This window comes from Artibeus jamaicensis, unplaced genomic scaffold, assembly GCF_021234435.1.
Source record: "Artibeus jamaicensis isolate MK-2021 breed Jamaican fruit bat unplaced genomic scaffold, CSHL_Jam_final contig_311, whole genome shotgun sequence".
NCBI classification, from domain to species: domain Eukaryota; kingdom Metazoa; phylum Chordata; class Mammalia; order Chiroptera; family Phyllostomidae; genus Artibeus; species Artibeus jamaicensis.
In genome coordinates this window covers 2,075,730-2,098,782 of record NW_026521717.1, presented here as the reverse complement: position 1 = coordinate 2,098,782, position 23,053 = coordinate 2,075,730, and the positions used below count along the sequence as shown (strand labels likewise).

At 38.7% G+C, this 23,053-nt stretch overlaps 1 protein-coding gene across 6 annotated transcripts in view; it reads left to right on the top strand.

Annotated features, from left to right (window-relative positions):
• The window catches only part of MET (MET proto-oncogene, receptor tyrosine kinase), a 163,782-nt gene that overhangs the window by 75,871 nt on the left and 64,858 nt on the right, over positions 1-23,053 (top strand). For all 6 annotated transcript variants that reach the window (XM_053662939.1, XM_053662942.1, XM_053662938.1 and 3 more), the window contains one exon: positions 14,201-14,392. In XM_053662939.1, coding sequence (XP_053518914.1) covers positions 14,201-14,392 — 192 coding nt within the window. The remainder of the gene's footprint in view (positions 1-14,200; positions 14,393-23,053) is intronic.

Sequence of the window (23,053 nt, the reverse complement as noted above, 5' to 3'; positions counted from 1 at the left end):
AGCAAGTCTGGAGCCCCTGGGGTTAGAAAGCATGTTCCAGTGGGATTCTTAAACATAATTGCTTATGTTTTGGAAAAAGTTGTTTGTGCATGTAATTTACAAAGTAAATCTTGGCTCAACAATGGAATGGGGCAGTCTGTCATGTAGAGAAAACTATGCCTGAGGTTTTGATCGCCAAGCTGGCATTCTAAAGGTTGAAGGAACACCTACTTTAAATTAATTTATTTTATTGTATTTTTTTCATTACCATTTAGTTAGTCTCCTTATACCCTCCTCACCACCCCCTGTAATCACCACACAGTCATCCATGTCCATTAGCTCTTTTCCTTTTTACTCAATGCCTCCACCCTTGCCTTTTTATGCCCTTAGCTGTCATCTTGTTCTCTATCTATAAGTTTCTCTATTTTGCTTGTTTGTTCAGTTTGTTAATCAGATTTCACATATAAGTGAAGTTATATGGTATTTGTCTTTCTCTGATTAGCTTATTTCATTTAGCATAATATTCTCCAGGTCCTTCTATGTTGTTTCAAAGGGTAAAATTTTCTTTGTTTTTATGGCTGAGTAATATCCCATTGTGTTAATGTCTCAGAGTTGTTTTGTCCTTTCACCTACTGATGAACATTGGGCTGCTTCCATATCTTGGCAATTGTTAATAATTCTGCAGTGGTTCAGTTCTTTCAAATTAGTGTTTGGGGTTCCTTAGGGTATACTCCTTGAAGTGAGATTGCTGGGTCCAAAGGTAAATCCATTCTCAATTTTTTTTAGGGATTTCCATACTGCTTTTCACAGTGGCTGCACCAATCTTCATTCCCACCAATAGTGCAAGAGGGTTCCCTTTTCTCCACATCCACACCAGCACTTGTTGTTTGTTGATTTATTGATCATAGCCATTCTGGCAGGTATGAGATAATACCTCATTGTGATTTTAATTTTTATTCTTCTGATGATTAGTGACATTGAACATTTTTTCATATGTCTATTGGCTATCTGTATGTCCTCTTTGGAGAAGTGTCTATTCAGCTTCTTTGCCCATTTTTAACTTGGTTGTTTGTTTTGTGTTGAGTTTTATAAGTACTTTATAAATTTTGGATATTAACTGCTTATCACATGTATTAGCAATTATGTTCTCCCATCCTGTGGGTTGTCTTTTTGTTTTATTGATGATTTCCTTTGCTGTGAAAAACATTTTAGTTTCATGTGGTCCCATTTGTTTATCTTTCGTTTCACCTGCCTGGGAGATATATCTGATAAAATATTGTTATAAGCTATGTCCAAGATGTCACTGCACATGTTTTCCTCTACAATTTTTATAGTTTGGGGTCTAACATTTAAGTCTTTAATTCATTTTAAATTGATTCTTTTTAATGTATTTTATTGATTATGCTATTACAGTTGCCCTGATTTTTCCTCCTTTGTCCCCTCCACCCAGCACCCCCTACTTCTTCAGGAAATTCCCCCACTATTGTTGAACGCCATGAGTCACACATATAAATTCTTTGGCTACTCAATTTCTTATACTGTACTTTACAGCCACATGACTATTCTATAATTATTTATTTTTACTTCTTAATCCCCTCTCCTTTTCACCCATACCCCTGAAACTGCTCCCCCATCTGGCAACCATCAAAATGCTCTTTGTATCCATGATTCTGTCTCTGCTCTTTTGTTTGCTTAGTTGTTTTTTTTAATTCAATTGTTAATAAATTTGTATTTTTTTACCATTTTATTGTTTATAGTTTTGATGTTCTTTTTCTTAAATAAGTTCCTTTAATGTTTCATACAATGATGGTCTGGTAATCATGATTCTTTTCAGTTTTTTCTTGTCTGGAAAGTTCTTTATCTACCCTTCCATCTTAAATGAAATCTTTGCTGGGGGGGCTTCTTGGCTGCAGGTCCCTGCTTTTCATAACTCTGAGTATTTCTTGCCAATCTTTTCTAGCCTGCAAAGTTTATTTTGAGAAATCAGCTAATAGTCTTATGGGAATTCCCCTGTAGGTAACTAACTTCTTTTCTTTGTTTCTTTTAAGTCTTTTTTATCTTTAACCTTTGGCATTTTAATTATGATGTGTCTTGGAGTGGGCCTCTTTGCATCCATCTTGTTTAGGACTCTCTGTGCTTCCTGGACTTGCATGTTTATTTCCTTCACCAAATTAGGGAGGTTTTCTGCCATTATTTCTCAAGTAGATTTCCAATTTCTTGCTCTTTCTCTTCTCTTTTGGGCACTCCTATGATGTGAATGTTGGACCTATTGAAATTGTCCTAGAGGCTATTTATAGTATCCTCATTTTTAATTTTTTTTCTTCATGTTGTTCTGCATGGTTGTTTTTTGCTTCCTTATGTTCCAAATCATTGATCTGATTCTTGGCTTCATCCACTCTACTGTTGTTTCCCTGTACATTTTTAAATTTCAATTAGTATATCCTTCATTTGTGACTAGATCTTTTTTATGCTGTTGAGGTCCTCATTAAGTTTATTGAGCATCCTTATAACCAGTGTTTTGAATTCTACATCTGATAGATTGCTTATCTTATTTTATTTAGCTCTTTTCTGGAATTTTGATTTTTTTTCATTTTGGCCATCCTTCTTTGTCTCCTCATTTTGGCAGCCTCCCTCTGTTTGTTTCTATGTATTAGGTAGAGCTTCTTTGACCCCGTGTCTTGGTAGTGTGGCCTAATGTAGAAGGTGCCCTGTAGGGTCCAGTAGCACAACTTCCTCTATTATGCAAGCCGGGTACTTGAGGTATTCCTTTCATATGTGCTGAGTATATCCTCCTATTGTAGTTGAGACCTGGTTGCTGTTGGTAGATCAATGGGAGGGATTTACCTAGGCCAGTCAGCTACAAGTATTGGCAGTGACTACTTACCACCAACCTCTACCCTCCATGGAGGATCATCTGTGGAGGGGCAGGGTGGTGGTGCTCTGAAATGGTCTGTAGCTGTCCACTGGGTGCACTGGCCCTGGGGTTTCCTGGGTGGTGAAAGCCAAGATCAGCCCCCATCTGTGTTTGGCCCAGGACCACCCTGCCTGAGCTATAAAGTAGACTAAGATGGTTGCTACTTGTGCTGGGCTTGGAGATTCCCAGGCAAAGCCAGACTGTGAATTTCAGATGGCTGCTGCAAGTGCAAGGCCTGGGGCTCACTGAGGCCAACTGCTTCTTGTTTGATAGAATTTAGGAAGTTGTGAACCATGAGCCAAGACCACCTATTCATGTGGAAAAGCAGCTTGGGTAGGCCTGAGAATTGGGTGGGGCAGAGTCTCTGGGAATCTCCAAGGCAGGTTAAACAGTATTAGCCAGGTAGCAGGAATCTCAGATATGGCACCAGCCCTCTGGCTCTGTAGGGCATGGGTTTAGAAAGGGGACAATGGCCTCTGCTCATCTTCATGCCAAATACTTCTATTTCTCCCTATATACCACTGGTGCCTTTCAAGCTGCTACCCTAGTACTGGAGCATAGAGGGAGTGAGTCTGAGTAGGAGAGTCCATGTGTGAGTTCTTTTTATTTTATTATTATTTTTTAATTTTTAGAGAGGGAAAGGGAGGGAGAAAGACAAGGAGAGAGACATCCAAATGTGGTTGCCTCTCATGTGCCCCCTACTTGGGACCCAGCCCACAACCCAGTCATGTGCCCTAACTAGGAATGGAACCAGAGACACTTTGGTTCGCAGACAAGCACTCAATCCAATGAGCCATACCAGCCAGGGCCATGTGTGGGTTCTTTATGAGGAACTGGTTGGGGTTCCAGCAGTTTCTTTTACCAATTTAATCCCTTCTGGTTTTTGCAGCCAGAAGTTGTGGAGACTTGTCTTCCTGGCACTGGAACCCTGGTCTGGGGAGCCTGGTGTGGGGCTGGGATTCCTCATTCCCAAAATATCCCTCCTGAATTTTTATCCACCACACAGGGGTGAGCGACCAGCCCATTCTGCATCTCTTCCCCTCTTACTATTCTGGATTAATGTGGTTTCTTTAAGTATGTAGATATCAGACTTCCACTCAACTCGATTTCTGACAGTTTAAGTAATGTTTGTTCTATATTTCAGTTGTAATTTTGATGTGGTTGTGCAAAGAGGTGAGCCATGTTTACCTATACTGCTACCTTGACTGGAAATCTTAAATTTATTGTGTGTGGTGTAACAATGTGGTCTAGTTTCATTTTTCTACATATATTTGTCCAATTTTCCCAATACCATTTAATGAATAAACTATCATTAGCCCATTGCATGTACTTGCTTCCTCTGTCAAATATTAATTGACTATAAAGGTGTGGGTTTATTTTTGGCCTTTCTATTCTGTTCCATTGACCTGTGCATCTGTTTTTATTCCAGTACCATGTTGTTTTGATTATTATGGCCCTGCAGTATAGTTTGATATTAGGTAGCATGACTCCTCCAACTTTGTTCTTTCTCAGGATCATTGTTGCTATGTGGGGCCTTTTGTGATTAAATATAAATTTTTCAAATATTTGTTCTAGTCATACAAAATGCGTCATTGAAATCTTTGCATTTAATCTATAGATTGCTTTGGGTAGTGTGGACATTTTAATGACGTTAATTCTTCCTATCCATGAACACAATATGTGCTTCTACTTATTTGTATCTCTTTCAATTTCTTTCTTCAGTGTCTTACAATTATTCGAGTATAGGTCTTTTACATCCTCAGGTTTATTCCTAGGTATTTTATTCTTTTTGAAGCAATTATAAATTGTTTTCTTAATTTTCCTTTTTGTTAGTTTATTATTGGCATATAAAAATGCAACTAATTCCTGGCTGGTGTATCTCAGTGGATTGAGGGCAGGCCTGTGAACCAGACAATTGTGGTTCAATTCCCAGGCAGGGCACATGCCTGGGTTGCAGGCCGGTTCCCTGTAGGCTAGTTCCCAGCAGGGGACGCATGAAAGGCAACCATACATTGATGTTTCTCTCCCTCTCTCCTTCCCTTCCCCTCTAAAGATAAATAAATAAAATCTTATTTAAAAAAATGCAACTAATTTCTGGGTATTAATTTTGTATCCTGCTACTCTGCTGAATTCATTTATCAGTTCTAGTAGTTTCTTGGTGGAATCTTTGGGGTTCTCTATGTACAGTATCATCTCATCTGCAAATAAAGACAATTTTACTTGTTCCTTTCCAATTTGGATGCCTTTTATTTCTTCTTGTCTGACTGCTATGGCTAAGACTTTCAGTACTATGAAGGAACACCTATTTTTGTAATTTTCTGGTCACTCCAGTAACCGACCATGCTGACGAGCTTTTCTTTGTAAGTTTTGTACTTAGCACTGAGTATGTGACTCCTGTATCTATAAGGAAGCCAATTCATTTGTTCCCCTATGTCACTTGTACCTGAGACTTTTGTGGGGTAATGGTAATATGTCAGGAAATGTCTAGGAGAGCTCCTGAACCTCCTCATTCATTATTAGACTCATTATTCCTGCCTAACACTTTTCACTGAGGGTTTCTATCCTTTTTTTAAAATCATTTTTTATTATTATCCTATTACAACTGCCATAATTTCTGCCCCTTGTCTACCCTTTTTCTTTTTGAGTTCTGGCCAGTCTTTTCTCCAGTAGCCTTCCTCTTTGCAATAGGCTCATTAATTGGCACCCAGTGGGTTTTTCCCTTTTGCTTTTGTGTCCTGCTCCTCATTCTGATTTTCCTTCACTATATGAAAATAGTGTCCTGCTTTAGTTTCCTTGTTCTTAGTCATGGTAAACTTTAAAGGCCATATCCACCACCTGGAAGAGATTCATTCCCAACTTCCTGTCTGAACTTTGAAGCTTCCTTCTGATATTTGAGGAACTTTGCCCAATAAAAGTCATATTTACCAGCCATACATTTTCTGGTTGCTGTGGGTCAGCATCAGTGTGCTTTCAATAGACCCGACAGATCCTTTCCAAAAATTCAGAAGGATCTTCATTTGACTTCTGTTGAATGGCATGTATCTTATTCAGGGTCTTTTATTTAGGCACCCCTTTCTTAAGTCTTTCCCATATGCACCTTTTGTAATGCTCTAGGAAGGCTAGGTCTTCACTATTTGCGTCCCAGTCAGGCTCTCTCAAGGGAATAGTCCTGTCTGGCTTAGGGGTCTCATTGGGATTTTCTTGATGGAGGTGATGAGCCTCTTCACTAGCCTTATCTATAACTAGCCACCTTTCATCTGCCATTAACAGGATGTTATGGGCAGCCTTATAGGCCATCCACATCTGGCCAGTGTGGATGGTGAATGCAAAAATGGAGGTGGTAGTATCTGGCATTTTCTGAGGATCCTCTATACATAAGGGGTTGGAATTCTTCCAATTTAATAATTCTGAAGTAGAAAATGGAGTATGGTCCCAATAGTGGCCAGTGGGTTGGCCGTCCTAGTTTATTTCACCCATAGGTTTTGCCTCAGAGTGAATTGTCCTGTTCCAGATAGGGATGTTCTCTATCCAAGTTGGGTCCCCTGCCAGGTCTTCAAGGAGGATACCATTCCTTCTTCATACATAGGTAGGGCTTTCTCCCCTTTGGACCCTATTTCAGGGATATCTAGCAGTGGGGATGGTGGCAGAGGAAATCTTCCTGCTACTAATCCTGGGTCCCCTGGGCTCAGGGCATTAAAGAGGTTCATATCCTGATTTTCCTTTTCTTCCTCTGTCTTACTATCAGGGAGGGATTTTGAAGCCAATTCTTTTCTCTGAATTAGGTTGTTCCCTTTATTTTTCTAATCCTTATTGTGTACAGACATAAACACCTGGGCATAAGGGATTTCATCCCATTTCCCTGACTGTTCATAAAACAATATCAACTGCATGATGGTATAGTGATTTAGGGAATCATTTAAGGGCCATTTTTGCTCATAGTTTAAAGTATAAATAGGCCAAACAGCTTTTTCTTTTTCACAAAAGAAAACCAACTCCTTCTTAGTCATTGAATCATAGCTGTACATGGACCAATCTGCTAAAATTCAGCTCAGTGGGCTCTCTTCAGGAGTCAAAACAGAACAACCCCTGAGGGCACAAAAGTACAAATCCGAAGCCATAACCATAGAAAGACCCCATACAAAGTAGGATCACATAACAAAACTTGGGGCTATAATTCCATTAGTCCAAATGACTGCTCACAATTAAGTCCTGACAAACAATACTGCAAGTGGTCCTGACCAGACAAAAATGGCATGAAGCCAAAGTGACACAAAGTCCAAGTAGCATGAAGCCCAAGTGATAAGAATAGCCTACCAGCCAGTACCTCAAATGTTCCTAACGGAACCCAGGTGACATGAAGCCCAAGTGACATGAAGCCCAAGCAGCAGGGATAGCCTAGGATAGCCTATAAACTGCTATTACAAATGGTTCTAACTGGATCCAAGTGGCATGAAGCCCAAGTGCCATGAGCCCAAGGAGTAGAGATAGAGGGTCCCCAGTGTGCACAGTAGTCCAACTTATCCAGTTTTGGAGTCCATTTGCTCTCCCAAGAATCCATTCCTTATCACCAGCCAAGTGTTTCAGGTAGCTGCTGCCTTGAGATGAAGTGCAGGGAAATTCCCCAGGAAAAGCTCTTAGAAGGCACTGGGAAGTCTATACAGTCCAACTTCCAGGGTTGACGTGTCACAGGCTGCTGGGACTCCAGTTCAGGTACTTCGGGACTTACTGAGGTCCACACTATCCTGGTAGAATCACCAAAAACTGTAACAAAAACACAAATTCAGCTTTTTGTTGAACAACAACGACAACAAAAGAAGCCAAACTTGTGATACAGGTGCTAGTGCAGAAGAAAAGAGGTTTATTCAGATGCTGCGACCTGGGAGAATGGTGGACTCCCATGTCAAAGACCATTTCCCCTTTCTGGTCAAACCCATGGTTCCTATAGGGATAAGAAGTGGAGGGCTTTTTTTCTATCCAATTATCTTGTTAGCTTTCGGGTGCCCTGTACATTCATTATTCTAGCTTTTGGCATGATCAGTGTAACAACCTCCTCTGGTACCATTTTGTCCTATGGGCGAAACTCCCAAGCACTCCCTGTAGTATTAGGGTCAGTGGGAGGGGGCTGCAGGGTTGGCCATGGGGAAGCCTGAAGATGCTGTAGCCCTCAGCCTGCATCCTGATGCTGCACATGGAGCCCACACATTCATGGGAGTTCACTGGAGTCTGTGGGGCACCCTTGGATCCTAGTGAGTCCATATCCTCCAAACAGGCCCCATGTGGCCTGCCCCTGCAAAGTGGACAGCCAGGCTTCACTCACCCTGCCACCAGCTTCCTGCACTTGGACTTACTATCCCTGGTAAAAATAATTTCTTTAAGGCAGATAATTTAGGAGACCAGAATGCCAGTGAGAAAACACCTAGCCTGGGGCAGGGATACAGGTGTGGCTGGAGAGCTGTGCAGGACAGGTACTGCAGACAGGGTTGAGTGGGATTTCATGATTGGTTGCAGATGGGAAATTCTCAAGAAGGAGGATTTGGTGATGACTGAAATGTCATAGTTACCTAGATAAAAACATGGTAATTAACCAAAATAGGTAATTAAGAGAGATAAACTTGAGAGCCAAGCAAACTAGAATAGCCCCAAATGCCAATGATTTACCTCTGTGCCATTATCCAGAAAATAATTTCATTTTTTCTCTCAGAAAAGGAATCAGAGGTGGACAAATCTGTATTAGGAAATTCAAGAGATTATAGGTTTTTTTTACATGTTAAGTGATAAACTTTTGTTTAATGATTCCAAGTCTTTGACAGTCACAACTTCCCTGACTTTTAGTTTCTCATACATAAAATTAGAGGCTGGAGTAAGATGATCCTTTCTATTTTTGCAGTTGTACAGTTCTCAGAACTTTGCCACAGTTTGTGTGGAATAGTGTGCAGTAGCAAAGGAAATTCATGAGGTTGAAAATCAGAGAGAACTAAATTTTTAGGCCATTTCCAGTGTGAACTGGACACCATGGTTGCACCCTTGGTTTGCCCTGAGTCTCCTCCTCCTGAAAACTGAGAGTGATAAAAGCTCACAGGGCTGCTATGAGCCTCATTGTACATGATAATGCCCAACTCAGTGCCTTGCACAGTTTAAGTGCAAGAAAAAGATAGACTTCTTTCCTCCCTTTCTCACTTCTTCCTCTCTTTGTTACTAAAGGGAGAGCATTAGTCAGGATCCCCAACTGTTGCTGGGGTGAAACCTCTGAGGACTTTTCTGTGCCCCAAAGCAGTTGCTGTACCAGAGGACTGCTTTCCACCAGCCTTGCTTTGTTTTATCCCAAAGTTCAAGACCTCCAGGTTTTGAGGGAAGTATGAGTGGCAACAAGATCCTTGGCAGCAGGTCTGTAATTAATTTCTTTTCCAGCTGGACCCAATCCCACCCCAAATGTCACAGCCAAGAGCTACCTGTGTATAAAGTGGTAAGAAGCCACCCCAGCTTCCCTGTACAAAGAAGAGACATTCAATTATCTTCAAGGGGCACGGTGAATCAGATGGAGATTCAGTCACATTTGCACCGTGCTTTATCTTTGCAATACTATAGTTAAAGCTCTATTCAAGCTCAAAGACAGCATGCAGTTCTAAGCGAGTTCCTGCCATCCTGACCCCAGTCGTTGAGTTTATCAGGATTCTCAGCAGGAGGAGACAAGTAGTCTCCTTTCCTGCAGTAAATGCTGGAGTGTTACTTTTTCCTGGAAGTTAATATACTTACCTCTCTCCTGCAGATCTCAGTTATGGAGAAAAGGAAAACCAGAATGGTTAAGGTCCCCAGGCTTATGAATTAGAATGCCACCTGAACCTGACATATTAGTTCTTCAGTTCCAAATTGCACAATTTTTTAAAACCAAGGAGTTCTGTAAATCCCATCCCAATATTATGCAATATTTCTATACTTAGGAATTTGTTTGCAGTGGAAATAGAGATATAACTTAACCTTATCAGTCTTTGAGGAGATACCATTCAGAGACCTTGAAGTGCACAATATAAATGTTCCCTCAGGTCTGATGCAGAATTCCACATTTATATATTACATATTAGCAAGTTCCTGTAGGTTTACAGACAATGTGAGCCCCAGTTCACCTCCATTCTCCTGCTCGCCCTGTTCAGCAAGGCAGACCACAAAGCAAGCCAGGGTATGGGGGAGTAGTTAATGGGCTATATGTGTGGTTACTTTGCAGATGCATTAATTTTCCAGTAAGCTGTTATTAAATACATACTGTGTGCTGGGCACAAAACACAGTAGGGATAAAAGATGAATAAGACAATACATGGTCTCTTATTGGTAGAAGGCTGCTACTAGTTTATAGTCAAAGACTTTACTCCACACAGGGCATACTTTTTATATTCCAATGAATTTGTCATATCTTGACCAGCACTGAACTTTGAGGCTTTAAAGTTCCCAGGATGCCACCTAGATATGGGAAAAAGGAGTAAGATCAAGCAAAAGAAGGAATAAAATAACCACAGAAGCTGACCCTGAAGAGCATTCACCTCTATGATGAAACAGTTGAGATAGCCTTTGATTTAAAACTGGCATTTGTTCCTTTAAGCAGGGTCCCTTAATTCTAGCTATCTCTGCAAAATGGATGATCACCAATGGAAACTTAATTACCAGTTAATTGGTCACTATTGAATTGCTGGTACATCTCATTTATCTGCTACTCCTTGGAGTAATCTATAGTACTTTAGCGAAGAAAAGCTTCTAATTAAATAGTGAAATAACATTCATGAATGTATCAAAATAAATGTCTAGAACTAAAACATTTCATTACAAGTCACTAGGTTTAGCATCTCAGAGACTGTTTGTTAATTTATCAATATTTAAAATGAAGACATAGCTGTTACTCTATAAAACAGCATGGTAGGTGATTTTTAAACAAAAGTCAATAGATAAAAAAAAATTTTCAAATTCCATGTCACAGGAATTTGATCTTAAGGGGTAAGGTTATTTTATGTAAGGATAATTAAATATTTTACTTTAATTTGTTCTTAAATACTAAGTTGGTTTGAAATTTACTATGATAATTTTTCAATTACTATCCATATAATGGGATAATAATAGAGAATTTCTCATCTTTAAATCATTTTCCTGGACTTGAAACTATACATAAATATGTGTAAGAATGAGCTTTTTCCTCCCAAGTTAGCCTTCATTTTCTTTAATACATTTTCCTGGTCCTTGCTATCTATCCCAAATTTACCAATCCAAAACTATCCTGTCAGGATAGTTAGGAGCCAGACACTCTATTTGTCCCTTATACACTCTTAACTACCTCCATTCCTAAACAAAAGTAGCCTTAAAAATATTGGCTCATATTGCCACACACATTCTGCAGCTGCCCATAATTGATTCAGTTACTTGTTCATTCATTCAGTTAATATTTACTGAAGATTTACTGTGTGTTGTATTTCACCTTCTCTAAGCAATTACACTGGTGAACAAACAGGGTCCTTGATCCCAGAGATCAAGAGAAGTCTCACATCAATCATATAATCATTCAACCAAAATAGAAGAATTTGACTAGATATTTGGGTCAGGGCAGGCCTCATGATTAAATGAGGACAAGCTGGGGTCTGAAGGAGAAATAGCAGTTAAAAAAGTGCATGAAGATGGAAGGAGCATTTCAGGCAGAGGGAACAGCATGTGCAAAGACCCTGTAATGGAAAGACATGTGGCATATTTGGAAAACTGAAAGAAGGCCAGCTCACTAGAGCACAGAAAGCAAAGGAGAACATGGTGCCAGGTGAGTCTGGAGAAGTTGGGTAGGATTCAAATGATGCAGGGCCCAACAGATCATATTAAAATTTTTGTCATCTATCCTATGAGCATTGGGGAGACATAGTACACATTTTAAACAAAGTTATACAATAAGACTTATGTTTTGTTTTGTTTTGTTTTTAAAGATTTTATTTCTTTATCTTTAGTGGGGAAGGGGAGAGGGAGAGGAACATCAATGTATGGTTGCCTTTCATGCATCTCCTGCTGGGAACTGGCCTGCAGGGAACCAGCCTGCAACCCAAGTGTGTGCCCTGACTGGGAATCGAACTGCGATCGTGTGGTTCGCAGGCCCGAGCTCAATCCACTGAGCTACACCAGCCAGGGCATAAGACTTATGTTTTAAGAAGAAAACCTGGCTACAAAGTTGAGACTGGATCTAGAAAGAGATTGGATAAGACAGGTGTGACACATCCAGTTAGGAACCAATTGCAATTGTCTAGGAAAGGGGGGAGGATGACTTGGATAAAGGTTGATATGGTGGAAATAAAGAAAATTGGATGGATCCAAGAGATATTTAGAAAGTTCAATAGATGAGAATTGGTACACAACTGTATATGGGAACGAACTGGGGCTGACACTTAGATTTCCCTTTTTTGCACATGGAGGAATGGTAGATATTCACTGGGGTGCATTGTATCATAAGATGAGGCATGAGTGAAAATTGTGGTTTCTATACTGGTTATGTTTACCTTAGGTCTTGGAGATATCTGAGTAAAGATATCATAGTCAGTGTGATATATGCAGTCAGCTCAGAGCAGAAAGGTAGCCTGAAAATATACAAGTGTCAACTAAGTAGTAATAGATATCACAAGACAGAATGAGATTGGTGGGGGGAGAGTAGAAAGAATGAGCAGAGAAGTGGCCTTACGATGAAGCCTTGAGAAACCCTGACTTTGATAGCCAGGCCTGGATGGTTCTACAAAGGAAACATGAGTGTTGCAGCCTGAAAAAGAGGAGGAAACCAGGAGACAGGAGTGTCAGAGAGCAGGGAACGATCCACATGCTTACTTGTCATATATTACTGAACAATATTTTTTTTAATTCTTCCATTTGAAGTTGAACCTAAAGGGTAAATATCTGATTGAGTGGTAATGGCTTTTCACTAAGCTAGTTACTAAGGCATTTGATGTACAATTTTAATATTTTTTCGGCCTTTCACCATAACAATGACAAATAAGTGAGTGGTATTCTCTGCATTGGAGGTTCTGTTTTAAGAGATTTCTATAAACTAGCTCAGGTAATCATTGCAACAGTTCTTTAAGGTAGGCACATTTCTATAATTCTCTCAATTTAGTTGGGGGAGTTGAACAAAGATAACATGAATTTCACAAACACAGAGAGGTCTTCAGGATTACATAAAGTAAATAAGCATTAGGGACCAGGATGTTATACAGACACTTGGGTCTGGGGTCTGTGCTGTGCTACCTCTGCATGAATTATCTGTCAACTACCACTTTGTGCCACCTCCCTGCACACAGATGCACAAAGGCACACATTTTAAAATAAAATGTCCAAATACGACTCTAACATTTATTACTATTCCAATTAAAATTCATCTCATTGGACTTGCCTGCTAGAAGCATTACCTTTATGTCAAGGGCTGAGACATTTACAGTTTTATTTTTTTTAAATAACACCAGCTAAGTTTCATCTTTAAGTATATACATAATGAACTATGATACAAACTGTGACAGTGAAGTTTGTCCCTAGTTCTGCGTCTCTGGATACACAACAGTGCCTAAGGACACTGGAGCTATTTAGGTCATTAAAAACATGTTTGCTTACCTGGGCCTGTTTGCATGGTTCTCCTTGCCATTCCCTTCCAAGCTCTGAAAAGACATAGTGAAGAGTTTCTTTTTTTTTTAGAATATTTTTTTATTTTTAAATTATTTTTCAACTACAGTATTCTTTCTTTTACTCCCTTCCCAGCCCACTCCCCGTGCCCCCCACCTCACTCCCCTTTCCACCCCCCTTAGTAATTGTCCATGTGTCCTTCATGCTAGTTCCTGTAAATCCTTCCTTTTTTTCCCTGAAATTCCCTCCTATCTCCCCTCCAGTTGCTGTACCCCTCGATTTCAGTGTCGTTGTTTTTATTTTGCTTGCTTGTTTGTTATGTTATTTAGCTTCCTGTTAATGGTGAGATCATATAGTATTTCTCTTTCAACCCCTGGCTTATTTCACTCAGCATAATGCTTTCCAGTTCCATTCAAGCTGTTGTAAAGGGTATGAGCTCCACTATCATAAACAAAGCAACAAACAACAAATGTTGGAGAGGGTGTGGGGAACTAGTTCACTGTTGGTGGGAATGCAGACTGGTACAACCATTATGGAAAACAGTATGGAATTTTCTAAAAAAACTAAAAATGGACCTGCCTTATGACCCAGCAATGAAATTGCTGGGACTATATCCTAAGAATCCTGAAGAGTTTCTTAACAGCTTGCTCACATCTGGATTCACATTAATTCTGTGACCTTATTTTATTCCAGACACTTTTGAGAAATTCATCAGGCTGTGAAGTGCACAGTGATGAGTATCGAACGGAGTTTACCACAGCTTTGCAGCGTGTTGACTTATTCATGGGCCAGTTCAACCAAGTCCTCTTAACATCTATAACCACCTTCATTAAAGGAGACCTCACCATCGCTAATCTTGGGACATCAGAGGGTCGCTTTATGCAGGTAAATGCCTTCTAATTAGTGGCTGTGTCTGTTTTATCTGTTATTATGCAATTAATTTGTTTTATTTTTGCAGTAAGTTTTTATAATATTTGCAAATATTGTAAAATGACTGTCATAGTGGGAGCTAGAGACACAGTCTGAAAGCAAAACAATGAAGGCTGGTCCACTTTTTATGAAGTGTCTGGCTTATTTTTGTTAACTTCTTGAAGCTTCCGGTTTAAATAAGGTTGCTTTTAATTTCTTTGCCCAGAATAGTTTGGGCTTTTTTTTTCTTTTCCATTCATGATTTCTATCACATGATTGGAAAATAAAATGAAACAATTAAAGCACTTCCAGGCGATGTTTTCCTTTTCAAGGGAAGCTACAGATCAAAGGAGAGCTATTGTGTGAACCGTGTGTCTCCATGAGAAGAAACATTCACATCATTGAGAAATATTGGCAGCAGTTAGGAAGGGACATTTTCATCAAAATCCCATTGTAACTTCAACTCTTCTGATTTCTACAAATGATGAGGTCAGATACAAAGTTAAAATATTGATAAAATATCTGTTTTTTTAAAGAAATGCTTTTAATGGATAGCAACAGTATTTTTATACAATAAAAGTTCACATTTCAGAAGTTGTGCTTCCTAGATACAAGAATCAAAGTGCTTTGCAGAAATTAAAATACACTTGTGTGTGCTATTTTACTGCTTTAATAGTTATTGCATAGTGCTTTCAACTTGAGGTCCTTATTAAACTCTTAATTAATGCAGAATGGTAATGGCATCTGTGGAAATGTTGAATTTCTACAAATACTAGATATTTCTCTTAAAGAGAGATGCCTATTTCATAATCTTCTAGTGTAACTAAGATCCTAGTCAGACAATGATTTCTAATAAACCAATTGAGGATGATGATGTTTTCCTATGAGTTGTCCATCTGTACATCTTCTATATTTTTTACAAAACATATTTTTAAAAATTCTCACTGTCTTTATAGCAGTCTGGATATTGGTCATTGCCATATTTTAAATCATGTTTTTCTTGTACTAGGCATGGTGGAATTTTTCGAAGTCATAAAATATAAACGAAACCTTCCTAACTCAAAGCAAATCATATTGACCTGTTATCTAAATATTCCAACACTTTAGTCTGTCCTTCTCCCTTTGCTTCACAGTTAACTATATTCTTTCTTGCCCTCCTCCCTCTCTCCCAGTCTAGTGTTTTTATTTACCACCTCAGATCACTTAATTCTGTCCTTAACTCCTCAAAATCTGAAGGAGGAATGCCCAGTCTTGTCCCACACAGACAAGCACTCTTAACATGTTTGAAATATGGTCATATCCATTATCCTTGTAAAATGTGTCATATTATGTTGTGTTTGTATTTTTTCATTGATGTTACTCTGTAGAGTTCTCCCCCAAAAGAATTGAGGGAGGATGAAAGAGGCTAACATTCATTGAATTCCTAATGTGTACACTATGTTGATTTGCTTCCCTTTATTTTTATTTTGTTCTTTTTTTCTAAATTGTTTATTACATCACCAATACAGTTTTATATTAGTCAGCTTCACACAGACACTAGGTCTAACACTTTTTTCCCTCAAGAGGTTCCTGGCCTGTTTCCAGATTCTAAAGGTCTAATAAAATCTGATTTTTAGATAGTTTGCTTTAATGACTGAGGAAATTCTGCTGCATGACAGATTCTATCGCCCAAGTGATATTTCATGCATTAGCAGCCTCACTATAACATAAATGCTATGGCAAATGTTTTATTCTTATCTCCCAGCATTTTCACAGAAGAAGCTACTTTGCCCTGGCCGGTATGGCTCCATTGGGCATTTTCCAGCAAACCAAAAGGTTGCAGGTTCAATTCCCAGTCAGGGCACATGCATGGATTGCAGGTTCAGTCACCAGTAGGAGTGCATGTGAGAGGCAACCAATCCATGTTTTTCTTACACATCGATGTTTTTCTCCCTCTCTCCCTCCCTCTTTCTCTGGACTAGTAAAAGGGTGGGAGAAAAAGAAGAAGCTGTATTATGCCTATTACCTATGCATCCAACACAGTAAAGATAAAATAAGTAAACAAGTAGATACTTATTTATGAAAAGTACTGGTTACCACTGATTTTTTTTAAACCAGGTGGCTCTTAACTCATCAACTATGTATCGAGAAGTTACTATGCTTACTAGGCAAATAAATGAAGCAAAGAAAGCACTGACACAGAACCTGCCTTTAAGGAGCTAACATTTTAGTAGGGGAAACAAAAACATGTACCTGATGCCAAGACTACAAACAAAGACATAGACAAAGGACTACTGACACTTGCAGAGGATCTATTTCTCTGACACTGCCTGAGAGGATTTCATTCCATTAAGTTTTATGTAAATAAGCCTAAAACATTTGAAGTATGGAGCAGTCAACATCACTGAAATCCAGTTTGTCTACAGCTAATAATGTTAGAGGAGGAGTCAGTTGTGCAGCAAAGACAAGGGGACCATCTAGCTTAATCTAGCTGAACGGTAACTACCTACCAAGTTCTGTAAATGTTTTCACCACGCTAATGTGCTAAATCTGTGGCCAGGCCTAAGTTTCTACAACTCGTGTTTTAATAATACCATGGAGTCTCTTACAAAATAGAATCAACATATTTTTCTCCCAAAACAGCTGCCATACATAAAAAGGAACAGAAATAAGTGTTTTACTTCCTTCCTACCCTGAAGCCTAAAGACAAAGTTGCCTTACACATGTTTTCTTCCAAGAGTTTGCAGCTGTTTCTGCCTTTCCTATTGTGCTTATGTTTAGCCCTGGCTGGGAACATAAGCTACAGCCCCAGCTGTTGGGTGCCGAGTGAATCAGGTATTTCACAGTGGTTATTTGATTAGAAAGAATTATATTGTTTAGCTAACAATATTATATGTATGGCAGGGAAGACATTTTTGATGTTTCTAACATTTAAGCATGTGTAACTTATCTCATACGGGTACAACTATGTCTGAAAATACTGATGTGTACATATACTTGAGGTCTATCTATAGAGCCATATCAATGTAGATTTCAAAAACAGTTTTTATTTCTGTAATCACTCTTTTAGGGTGCTTTGAAGTAAAACAATATGATAGGCAATATTCAAGACAGTATAAATAAACAATGAGAACATGCCTTCATACAAAATATGGAGGGGGAAGGGATGTAGAAAAGAACAAGGCTCAGGAACTTTAGCTCAGTGTGCAGGGCTACATGGGAGAAGGCAGAGGGATACTCATGAAGATCACAGGACTAATCACAGGGATTGCCCACGTCTCCCCTTCTGAGCTCCTCGTCTAATCTACGTCCAAAAACAATGCTTGCTTGATTTTTTTTATAGTACTTGTATAAGGCCTTTAATCTCTAGATGCAAGGCATTGCTATTAAATATTTGTGCATGACTGTCAGGCTAGGGAGAGCAAGTGGCTTAGGGATGGATTGGGGGTGGGGAGTCACTTTCACAAGTTGTTTCAAGTTCAGCTCCACAAACACAGAGCAGCTACTTTTTCTGCACCTGGGCACTATTACAGCTGGTGTTCTCCTTGCTCTTCTCCAATTCCCCTTTTTCATACTCTCCCCAGTTCCTTTATGCTGTTACCACTCATCACCCCTTTTCTCTTATGCCTCTTAACTGGACTAGTTGGCCTTAAGCAGAAGACCTAGAAGTATGGGTTGCCTAAAAAGACATCCTTAGCCTATGATCATTACTTATGACCACTACTTAGTGGTCAGTGGATTGTTAGTAATTGTTAGTAATCAGGATTGCTAATAATCAGCGAACTTGAGAACAATGACTCATTTCCAGTAAGAAGAATCAATTCAGCTATTGACCTCCTATCTTCAAATTCCTTCAGTCCTGTTCAGACATCAGGAAGCCTGATTGGCATGTCAATGCTTTGTGTTGGAAGCCTGTAGTATATTTATATATCACGCTTGGGATTACTGCTATTTTAGAGTATGTAGACACAGACCATCAGCTCTTCAATGCTGTAAGCATCCTGCAAGAGACACAGCCAAATGAAGCTTGAACTTGAACAGCATTTCTCTTTAGAGATTGCTGACTTACCTGTCTCCTTTATAAACTGTTGACATAAAAGTATCATCTCTTTTTTAAAATGTGCATTATTGCTTTAGTTACATCCCTAAAGACTGGTAGCTTTGGTATATTTCTTTAGAGTAAACTATACCCATGAATTCTGAAATACCTTTTGTGAAAAAAGAACCTATTGTAAATAATAATTTTAGAGAGGATCCAAGATAATGAAAAAGTGAAAGCTACTAACCCCCTCCAAGTACCAATCTGGAATTACAGCTAAATTGTAGAGAAATCATCCACAATAACAAACTGAACACTAGAGAAGCCTTTTAACCATGGACAGACAGAAAAAAACACTTCACCACAATGTGACTGATACAGAATTTGGAGGAGATGTAAGAAGCTTGCTGGGCTCCCACAGGTAGCAGCTGAAGTTCCAGAGGGATATTTGCAGCCAGAGGTTCCCCCTGAAAAGTGTGAGGTCTAAACCCCAAGATGGGCTCCCCAGCCTATGATAACAGAGCCAGAAACAAACCCAGATAACATCCAGGGGTGAAAATCAGCAGGGTTTCTGTCTGCTGGGAAGAGACAGCTGGAGATGCAGAAAACCTCTTAAAAGTCCAACACACAAAATTTTCTTTGCAGCCACTTACCCCAGGCTCCAGCAGAGGGAGAGCAGAGTGGACTAGAGACTTTTAAGTAGCATCTGGGGCTGGTGGCTCTGGGGAGAGAACTGAAGGAACAGCTTTCAGGATCCCTGTGCTAATTGATTCCCCGTACTGCAGGAGCCATCCTTCTCAGGCAAAGCACTCCTCTCCAAGTGGCATCAGCCTGAAGGGAAGCAATAGCCCTATCAGCGAGGAATGCTCTACCCCACCCTGTGGTGCTGAAGCCAAACAGCTGATTAGAGCTTGATTAGATTAAAACCAACCCTTTTAGTGGCTGATTAGTTTAACATCTGAGGTGGAAAATACAAAGCAGCCAAAATGGGAAGGCAGAGAAACAGACTCCAAATGACATAACAAGACAATTCTCTGTAAGGACTAGTTGAAATGGAGGCAAGAAATTTATCAAATAGAGAGTTTAGAGTAATGATTATGAGGATACTCAACAGCATGAAAAAGGACATAGAAACCATTAAAAAGGACTAGTCAGAAATGAAGAGTGCAATATCTGAAATAATATACTGGAAGGAATAAGCAGTAGGTTAGAGGAAGCAGAAAATAGAATCAGTGTTTTGGAAGACAAGGTAGGAGAAAACACCCAGGCATAACAGCAAAGAGAAAGAGTTAAAAAAATTAGGAGAGTTTAAGAAACATTTTGGACAACATGAAGCATAACAATATTCACATCATGGGACTACCAGAAGGAAAAGAGAGCAAGCAAGGGATCTAGAACCTATTTGAAGAAATAATGACTGAACACTTCCCTAATCTGGAGAAAGGGAAAGCCATGCAAGTCCAGGAAGCTCAGAGAGTCCCAAACAAGTTGGACCCAAAGAGGCCTACACCAAGACACATCATAATTAAAATGACAAGACTTAAAGACAAGTAAAGAATCTTAAAATCCACAAAAGAAAAGCAGGTAGTTGTATACAAGGGAGCAGCAATTAAGCTGGCACCTGATTTCTCAACAGAAACATTTCAGGCCAGAAGAGAGTGGCATGAGATATTTGGAGGGGTGAACAGCAAGGACCTACAAACAAGACTAATTTACCCAGCAAGGCTATCATTTAAAGTTGAAGGAGATATAAAGAGCTTCCCAGACAAGAAAAAGCTAAAGGAGATTGTTAACACCAAACCATGGTGTTAGGAGATTGTTAACACCTCAACAAATGTTAAAGGGCTTTCAAGGAGGAGGAGAAAAAAGAAAAAACAGAGTAAAACAGTCTAGCAATAAAATGCAACTGCATACATATCTATCACTAATCACCTTGAATGTAAATGGGTTAAATATTCTGACCAAAAGACATAGGGTAGCTGAATGGATAAGAAATCAGAATCCATATATATGCTGCTTCCAAGAGACCCATCTCAGATTGAAAGATACACAAAGACTAAAAGTAAAGGGATGGAAAAAGGCATTTCATGCAAATGGAAAAGAAAAAAAGCTGGGATAGCAATACTTTTATCTGATAAAATAGACTTTAAAATCAAGGCTATATATAAGAGACAAAGAAAGGCACTACATGATGATAAAAGGAACAATCCACCAAGAGAATATAACCCTAGTAAACATTTATGCTCCCAGTATAGGAGCACCTAAATATGTAAAGCAGAACTTGATGGACATAAGAGAGATCAACAAAAATACAATCATAATTGGGGATTTTAACACTCTATTGATTTCAGTGGATATATCTTCCAGGCAGAAAGTCAACAAGGAAACAGCGGCCTTAAATGACACACTAGATCAAATGGATTTAATTGATATCTTCAGAGCATTTCACCCCCAAGTAGCAGAATATACATATTTTTCAAGCGCACATAGAATGATTTCTAGGATAGACCATATGTTAGGTCACAAAACAAGTCTCAGTAAATTTAAGATTGAAATCATGTCATCCATCTTCTCTGACCACAATGCTGTGAAATTAGAAATCAATCACAAGAAGAAAACTGAAAAACACTCAGAGACATGGAAGCTAAATAACATGTTATTACAATGAATGGCCTAACAATGAGATCAAGGAAGAAACAAAAAAAAAATACTTTGAAACAAATTAAAATGAGAACACAAAAATCCAAAATCTGTGGAACAGAAGGAAAACAGTCCTAAAAGGGGAATCCATAGCATTATAGGCCTATCTCAAAAAACTAGAAAAAGCTAAAAAAAAAAACCCAATATAACTTCACACTTAATGGAATTGAAAAAGAGCAAAAAGCAAAACCCAAAGTGATTAGAAGGAAGGAAATAATAATAATCAGAGCCAAAATAAATGAACTAGAGTCTAAAAAATGATACAAAAATGGATCTGCTTTATGATCCAATGACTCCACTTTGAGAAATATATCTGAAGAAACCTGAAACACCAGTTCAAAAGAATATATACACTCCTTTGTCCACGGCAGCATTATTTACAATAGCCAAGATTTCCAAGCAACCCAAGTGCTCATCAGTAGATAAGTGGATAAAAAAATATGGTACATTTACATAATGGAATACAAGTTAGCTGTAAATATAGAAGGGGATCTTACCCTTTTGCAATAACATGGCTGAACCTAGAGAATATTATGTTAAGTGAAATAAACCAGTCAGAAAAGATAAATACCCTATGATTTCATTCATATGTGGAAAATATTGAACAAAATTAACATACAAAATATAGAAACAGAGCAGACTGAGAACAGCTGTCAGAGGAAAGGGAGGTTGTGGGGATGGGTGAAAAAGGTGAAGGGATCAAGCAAAAATAAAAAAATTCATAAACACAAACAACAGTATGGTGATTACAGAGGGAAAGGGGTTGGGGGTAAAAGAGGGTATGGGGAAATAAATGATCTTGGAAGGAGACTTGACTTGGGGTGATGACCACACAATACAATATAAAGTTGATATATTTGTAGAATTGTGCACCTGAAACCTATATAATTTGATTAACCAGTATCACCCCAATAAATTCAATAAAAAGGTGAAAAAGTTTAAGTGAGCTTCTTATTCATATATTTAGGCAATAGGTATGCCTTTGGGATCTACTATATGCCACACACTACTGGGAATGAGGAAAGCAGATGTACTCCTGGTTCTTTAAGGTCACAGCCAGTCTGTTTCTTAATGGTGTCATCAACTTAACTCACATATTTTTCTCATTGTTTCAAACTTCAATAATTTGCATTATTTTTATTAAAGCTGAAGTTTCCCTTATTTCTTAATAGCCATCCTTTATTTTTCTTAACTTTTAAATAAAAATCAGTCTAGATAATATCAGAGACTCCATTCAATTCTATTTGCCTGAAAATAGAACTGTATCTTTTCTGTCTTATAAAAGAAAGAATCACTTCAATATTCAAAAAAACAGTAGCACTTAGGGAGTGACCTGCATTTCCCAATCTGACAGATTCTCCTAGTGAGAATCTTCTTTTATTCTTTCTATCCTTCCCTCACTTCCAGTCTCTCTAGAACCCTGTTTTACAAAAGCCCTGTCTGACCATGAAGGAATGCTCTTCAGAACACTGGGAGACTGAGCAGGTGATGCCCAAACAAGTAAGTACTCAGTTTCAGAGAAGAGGAATGAATAGAAGGTTGTAGAACCTCCAGAAGTAAATTTACTTTTTACTTAATTTAATCAAACCTTTGTCAGAGAAATAATAACCAAAACCACAATGAAGTACCACTTCATACCCACTAGGATGTTCATAATTAAGAAAATGGAAAATAACAAATTTCAGTGAGGATATTGGGAAATTAGAACCCTCATACATTGCTGGTGAGAATGTATAAGTATGCACCTCATATGAAAATTAGTCTGGCAGTTCCTCAAAAACTTAAATATAGAATTATCATAAGACCCCAAAATTCCACTTCTACATATATATATTCACACAAAATTTCATACATGAATGTTCATAGGAGCATTATTTACAATAGCCAAAAGGTGGAAACAACCCAAATATCCATTAACT